We start from the raw sequence: 7,381 nt of genomic DNA on the forward strand, positions 1-7,381 counted from the left end.
TACCATTCATCAAGCTCCAACACAAGACAGTTCTCTATATTTCTGTGTTGAATACCAAATTTATTCTACGTTCTTTTGATTTCCATCTTACAACATCGATGATTGCAGCCAAAACTTCAACTCTTGCTGTAGAATTTCATACAAGTATCTTCATGAAATAATCCCATTTTTTCCACTATTTACTTAGTATTCCACTGTTCAGGACTGTCACGGTGTGTTCTTTTGATCTCCATCTTCCAAGTACGATAATTAAAATGAAAAGTTCAGCTCTTGCTATAGAATTCTACAGCAATTACCTTTACAAATAATCCCGGTTTCCCACCTTTTACTTAGTATTCTACTTTTCTTGACTCCGAATCGGGATTGGGATGTATGAATTGACAAATGGAATTGAATCAAGAAATTTAAGCTGAGACAAATGGTTGCTGATCATGAAGAAGACAGAACTAGAATCAGACAACAAAACAACTAGACAACTAAATTGCTGAAAAACATCAATTGCCTAACAAAAATCCATGAACCCAAACATGAAAAGAAAAAGAAATTCTGGAATTAAAATTGAGAAATTTCTCAATTTTTCTTTTGAAAGAAAATAAGATATGAACGATAAAGTTGGAGAATAGAATCAGAGAGCAAAAATCATGGATAAGAACAAAATCACCATCCAAAATGTGATCGGAAGAATCCCCGCACACATCGCAGGCAGACGACCAGAACAAGCCTGCCCATCACCACCGCCACCAGTCGGCTCCATCTCCCGAAACACTTCTGCACTTCTCGAAAAAAGAGAGTGGAGCACAAGCTTCTCAGAGTCTTCCCTTTTTCCTCTTTTGATGTCAGATCCCGGCCTTGATTATTTCGGCATAAGATCAATCTGGGTGTATGTCAAACTTTTAGCCCCCAGATTTATCTTATCTTAATGGATCGGATTTTTGGGTGAAGAAGCAGTCCATTGTGGTTTAAGAATGTAACATCCAATGCTCAGGATGTTGTCAACCTTGTGTATCAGTCATGGCAACTTTAGGCAAGACAGGCTTTCTCTAAGGCCTATGGGATCACTTAGTGGGACAGGACACCTATCTTATTACATACAGAACTAAGAAGCAGAATTAAGTTTCCATGTTATGCAGTTCACTGTTGTGTTTTATGTTAACAGTTGACTCTTTCATCTTTCGTCTAATATACTTACAATCACAAAAGAAAAAAGAAAAAAAAACTATTGGTTAACATACACTTGGCTTTGTTATAGTCTGTATGCCTACTGATTATGGGACAGAAGATCATGCAGTGCTCACAATCATCAGGAGACATACCTGAGACCGGCTTAAACAAATCCAACAGCATTGTCGTCACCATTAGATCTTATTTGACTGCAGGTTCTCACTATCAGGATGGTCTGATGGTCGAAGTTCACCATATGAACTAGCAACAAAAACTCACTGTCAAAAAGGCCGCTGTACTTCTACTTTATTTGATCCCATCACAACTGATCTATATTCAAAGGAGGAGGATCCAACCCCAAACAAAACTAAAAAAATTATGAGAATTTATAGCTCCCCTGTCAAAATTTAACTCCACATATTATACTTGCTATTCTTTTTCTTCCTCAAGCACCATCTCATAAGGGACAGTTGCATTGGATGACAACTGATAGAAGAGCTGGAAGTACATCTATAAACCCTCTTCAGAATATCACAGTAGAAAGCTTTGTTGTATTACTTTTAATTTAAACCATACATACATTACGATCGAAGTATCAGATGCATTTGCACATGCCCAATGCTGGTTTTAATACCAAACAAGTTGCAGGTTTTTAGTTCTTTTTCATAAGGTCAATCAAAATTCTGAAGCCTTGGAAATATTCCCCAATTTTTTCCTAGCAAACAACAAATTTTAAGCTCCATGCTCACAAAAGCCTCCCCATATATTCACGGGGCTTAAACATACCATTAAAATAGGTCTTTCTGAGCATCATCCAAAATCATTGCAACTCCTAAGCTTTCTTCATTCTTAATACTATCCTTTTTAATATCTCAAAATTCAATTCAGCACATCCAGTTTGATTATACTACTGCCCAATCTTGTTTCAATACAAAACTACCCTAAATTATTCTCTTGTGTTCCTCTATTAGTGTCAAACATCTGAGTCATCCAACACTATGTTACTACTATCCTTCTAAAACTTTTATTTAGGTCTTGCGATGGACAATCACCTAAGCCCCAAGCAATCTAGCACACTACACTTCAACCCTGCTCTTATGTAATACAAGATATGCCTTTTTTACTCTCCATCTACCTCTGCATTTTTTTTTGGTCCAAAGATCAAAGAACAACTATGGTTTTCACAGAACAGATGAGTTTCAGAAAAAAATGAAATGAAATGCATATACACTAGATTTTAACGCCACATTTGCATGATACCAATGAAGTAATTTCTGTCAGTTCTATGTCCACTATCTCAAAATTTCTTTACCTTAAATTTATAACCATAATGATTAACAAAACCATGAATCCTTATCCTCACAACACAACTTTCAGCCTCAGTCAAATGAAAACTTCCACAAATGTTCACAACATAAGAAATCATAAAATAGACCTTGCACCGAATCAACCTGCACTACAGCAACTCCTGTATTTCCTGCAATAGAGTCGTTACAAACCTTCTACCAGAATTAAGTATTCACCTCTGCATTCCCAAAATACACCATCAAGGTTTATTTTGTGCATATATTATTCATGATTTAACAAAAAAGTTACAAGTTTCCATTGGTAATCAAGATTAATAATTCTTAAACAAAACATCACTTAACTAGAAAAGATGACGAGAGTAATGGCTCTCGAGCATTTCTTCACGATCAAATTCATAGATAACATAACTCAAAACATCAAAGACAATAGTTTAAATATCAAATTAAGTTGTATCAACAACAATGTTCAGTAGTGAATATGCATAAAACCAATAATATGATAACCATTGACCATTCAATTTTCCAAAAAAAAGGCAAGAGAATGGATTCAATTCTACACAAAGGACAGCAAACAACGTTGGCATCCTAAGCACTTGTTTTCATGGATACAATCTTAAGTAAAATGGTACATACAATGAGAGGAATGCAACAGTCAATGCAAACTAGGATGATCTCTTGGCTACTGATACAGATAATGGACAGTCATGATATGCGTGCACTGTTAAATAAACTAATAGAACAATTGGAGAGACTGATGACAATCAGTAGCTTTGCATGAATAGAAGCACCCAGTATAGCACACATTCAAGCAAATGAAAAGAAATCACAAATAACCATGATGTCCCTACAACAACATAATCCAGTAACATTGCCAATCCAAATAAGAGGCACCATATTAAGCAAAAACTACTGCACCAATTAAAGAACATAATAAAGATTTACCAACGTATCTGTAGAAAATTTACCAAGAAAAGTTCTCAGTAAAACTATTTGAGAACCAACAATGGAATCTTGATCATTCTCGCCAATAGCACTACCGACTTAACTAAAACATAAAACCCAGCAGACAAAAATTCCAATGTTCCACTGGACAAACATAAAACGGTCCCTTGAGATGAGTATAATCCTCAAATCAAAAATCCAAAAGACGGCCGCCCTACGAGTGAAACGAAAATTCTTCTATCTTCAAATTGAATGAAAGAGGTAGGTGGAGCTCTCTAATCGAATAGGCTGAATCCCATGTCGTCATCGCTCTCCTCCTTCGGCTCCTCCTGCATCACCAACAAGAACCGAAAAGAATTAACATACTCAATACCCTCAAAACCTCAATCTTATCATATATAAAAATAAAAAAAATTGAACTTGAAGAAGAAATCCACCTTCTCCTCAGCTGCGGGCGCGGCAGCAGCGGCAGCCGCACCGCCAGCACCACCCGCCGGCGCCGCGACAGCAACCGGGGCGCCGCCTCCCCCTACATTAGACGACCCAATAAGCAACAAGATATAGGCAAAATCAGAACTTTTTCTTGAACAGATTACACGAAGAAAGGAAGCGATGGTTTCGAACCAGATCCAACGCTCAATATGAGGTCGTCGACGCTCCTCTTCTCGAGCAGCTTCGCGAAGAGCGGAGCCCAGTAGGAGTCAATCTTCAGGGTGGCGGCCTTCACCAAGGTGGAGATCTTCTCCGCCTGCGAGTCAATCAAATCAAAACGGTAGCTTTAGATTACGAGAAGCAATCAATCCCTAGAAAAGGCGGAAGAAGAGAAGAACCGTGACGGGGATGCCATCGTCGTGGAGGATGAGGGCCGCGTAGGAGCAGGCAAGCTCTCCGGTGGACATCGTTGCGAACCAATCGAGCGATCTGCTAAGATTTCAAGGGGAAGCGAAGAAGAAGTGAGATATTTGGACGCGATTTCGTTGGGAAAAAATGGGTAGAGAGAGATGGGTGCCCGTGCGGCCGTGCCTCCTTGGTCTCTCTCCTTGGATCCTCTAGGGTTTTGAATTTATAGGAGAAGAGCCAATTAGGGTATTGGAGTCCATGGAGGAGCGGATTCCAGGCTGGCCTGCAATTGATGGGCTTGGCGGGGGCAGCCCAGTGCTGTGTCTCCCACCCACGTTTAAGTGTTTTTTTTTTTTTTTTTTTTTTTTTTGTAAAAACAGCTACTCATTTCATATAACTCTAACGTGAGTACAATCTGTCAAATCGCGGGAAAATAAAAGATACAAAGAGGGGTGAATGTCTGATACAGATGTCCAAAGAAAATTCCCGGAATGCCGGGCAACAAAAGAGGCGACCCAGTCTGCAGCCCTGTTCGCCTCCCTGAATACATGTTCTATCTGAACATCACCTATCAACCGCGCTATCCTACGGGTCTCCCGAATGAGGGGATGACCATCCCTAAACCGATCCGCCCCTCGGAGCCAGTCGATAACCACAGAAGAATCTCCCTCGAGGCATACCCGCTCCACACCAAGTAGCTGCCACGTATAGGATATACCCTCCCACGCTGCCTGTAGCTCTGCCAAGACCACTGTGAGACCTGGCGTGCGTCGCCCTCCTGCTGCTATCATCCTACCAAGGTGGTCCCTGATCACAAATCCAACCCCTCCAGTCACACCATCCACTAACCGACTGCCGTCGAAATTTACTTTGAGATAGCCAAGGGGTGGGGGTATCCAAAAAACAAGGGCAAACCGGGGCGCTGAAGCAGCGTGAAGAGTACCCCAGATGTCCCTAGCTATTCCAGAAGAAAACCCAACGGTAGCTGCAAGAACCTCCCTCGCATATAACGTTGCTCTGTCCACCACCATCTTCGGAGGCGACCTCCTCCCCTCAAACAGGCCGGCATTCCTGTCCAACCAGATGTAATAGGACAAGTATGCCACCACAATCCCGGCCTCAGCAGATCCGAGGCTCCGCGTGGATACTCTCAGCATATGAATCAAATCCTGCGCAGAGACCACCGAATCGGGTAGTAGGACCGGTGACCTCCTTCATATCTCTCGGGCTCTAGGGCAATGCAGAAGGACATGCTCGGTCATCTCCTCGATATCTGCACACTCCTCACAGCACTGAGAGACTGCCATGCCACGCCGAACTAATAAGCTCCTCGTAGGAAGGCAGCCCCAGGCCACCTTCCAGATGAATAATGCCACATGGGGGTGAATCTGCAGCCTCCATATCCAACCACCCTCAATCTAACGAGCTGGCTCCCTACCGATCAAGGCATGAAGATCTCTAGCACGAACATGCAACCATCCCCTCGGCATCCATACTAGCCTGTCCCCCCCCCCCCCCCCGGAGGGAACAGGAAGAGATAGAACCGACTCCGCCAGCTGCTCCCCAAAAATCTCACGGATCATCTCCTCCCTTCATCGACCCCCCTCTAAGGTCAGCAGCTCGCTAACCCTGCAGCCTGCTAATCTCGTCGAGTCCACCATGGTCAGCAAGCGACAGATCGGTAGCTCGGTCACCCAGCTGTCCTTCAGCACATCAATAGACCGACCATCACCTATGGTCCATCTGATCTCCGGAAGCACCACCACAGCTCTAGTACATATCTCCCTCCAGATTGGAGAGCCGTGACGGCCGGCTCGCACCCCGGGAGCCAAGGCGCCATACTTGGCCCTCATCAGCGAGGATCACATACTCTCGGGCTCAAGCACAAATCTAGCCGCATGTCTAGCTGCTAAGGTCTCCCGCCTCGCCACCAGGGACTGCACCCCCAAACCTCCATAGCTAGTCGGCTGGCACACCACATCCCATGCCAGCAAATGGACTCCACCTCTGCCACTGCTCCTCCCCCAAATAAAATTCCTGAATAGCTGCTCAAGGGACCTCAAGACTGTAACTGGAATGATAGTGTTGGAAAGTAGGTAGATAGGGATCAAAGTAAGAACTGATCGAACCAGAGTGATCCTACCCATCATAGAAAGTGTATACATCTGCCACCCCTCTAATCTGCGTCTGATACTAAGCTCCAGGGATGTACAGTCCCTACGCCGCAGCCGCTGGCCCGAGAGTGGGACCCTCAAGTATGTCATCGTGCCCTCCTGCTCTCAGGAAAACCTATTTCCATTGCATGAGAAGTAATTGAATTTTGTTCTTCAGTTCATGTTTAAAAAGCATTTATATTCTAAAATCTAATTATTAGAGGAAAATTACTGATAGTACTTCTATGCAGCTCCTCATTAGCTTGGAGTGCTTTCTTTTACTTTTTCTTCTAGTCAATAATGATTTGGAGGCTTATCACAAAAATTTAATTGCCCTAATTTTAATTCTACAAAGATTTGTACCAGAATGATAATTTTTGAGCATAGTATATTTAATCTTGTAAATTGTATATTTCTTCTTGATTATATATATCATTTTTTATATCAAAAATGCCCTCCCACATTTCCTATGATATCTTACTTATTCTCTGTTATTAATACTTTTTAACAAGAGAAGAAGACATATGGAAAGATTGCGTTGCTTTTGAAATCGAAGCTAATAAAAAGATTTTGTTGAATCAATTTTTTTTCGAATTTGTGTTGGATATGCATGTTCGCTACTTTATAACATGGGCAGAATGTCCCTCACCCTCTGCACCAAAATCTTCGCAATGGCCTTATAGAAAGTAGTGCAGAGGCTGATTGGCCAGAAGCGGCCCGGCTTCGTAAGATCCAGCCTCCTCGAAATCAGGGTGATGAAGGTCCGCTTCCAATCACTTGACATCGTCGCAGTAGTAAAAAACTGCTGGACAACTGTCATCACCTCTTGCCTGACAATATGGCAATATCTCAGGAAAGAAGACTGCGAAAAGCCATCTGACTCTGGGGCCTTGTCCTCCCTCAAGGACTAGAGGGCTCCCTGTCCTGACCATGGCCTAACTCAGAGTCGGAATCGAGTGGACTCACCTTGTCACCCGT

General features: G+C 42.6%; 1 protein-coding gene across 1 annotated transcript; it reads right to left on the reverse strand.

Moving 5' to 3' along the window:
* Positions 1 to 3,309: 3,309 nt before the first annotated feature.
* On the reverse strand, positions 3,310 to 4,458 carry LOC120108637 (60S acidic ribosomal protein P1-like). Its single transcript, XM_039122296.1, has 4 exons — positions 4,241 to 4,458; positions 4,035 to 4,158; positions 3,848 to 3,939; positions 3,310 to 3,739 (listed from the first exon to the last, which is right to left on the reverse strand). The coding sequence occupies exons 1-4, from the start codon at positions 4,307 to 4,309 to the stop codon at positions 3,686 to 3,688; spliced, it is 339 nt and encodes a 112-aa protein (XP_038978224.1). The 5' UTR covers positions 4,310 to 4,458; the 3' UTR covers positions 3,310 to 3,685.
* Positions 4,459 to 7,381: the final 2,923 nt, after the last annotated feature.

The sequence above is a fragment of the Phoenix dactylifera genome, unplaced genomic scaffold (genome assembly GCF_009389715.1).
Source record: "Phoenix dactylifera cultivar Barhee BC4 unplaced genomic scaffold, palm_55x_up_171113_PBpolish2nd_filt_p 001451F, whole genome shotgun sequence".
Taxonomy (NCBI): domain Eukaryota; kingdom Viridiplantae; phylum Streptophyta; class Magnoliopsida; order Arecales; family Arecaceae; genus Phoenix; species Phoenix dactylifera.

What these genes read in the sequence shown, in the direction of transcription:
- LOC120108637 (XM_039122296.1), bottom strand. Translation starts at nt 4,309, where the DNA reads ATGTCCACCGGAGAGCTTGCCTGCTCCTACGCGGCCCTCATCCTCCAC. An exon ending in ACGATGGCATCCCCGTCACG is followed by an intron (nt 4,159 to 4,240) that starts GTTCTTCTCTTC and finishes ATTGACTCGCAG; the next exon opens with GCGGAGAAGATCTCCACCTT. An exon ending in CATATTGAGCGTTGGATCTG is followed by an intron (nt 3,940 to 4,034) that starts GTTCGAAACCAT and finishes CGTCTAATGTAG; the next exon opens with GGGGAGGCGGCGCCCCGGTT.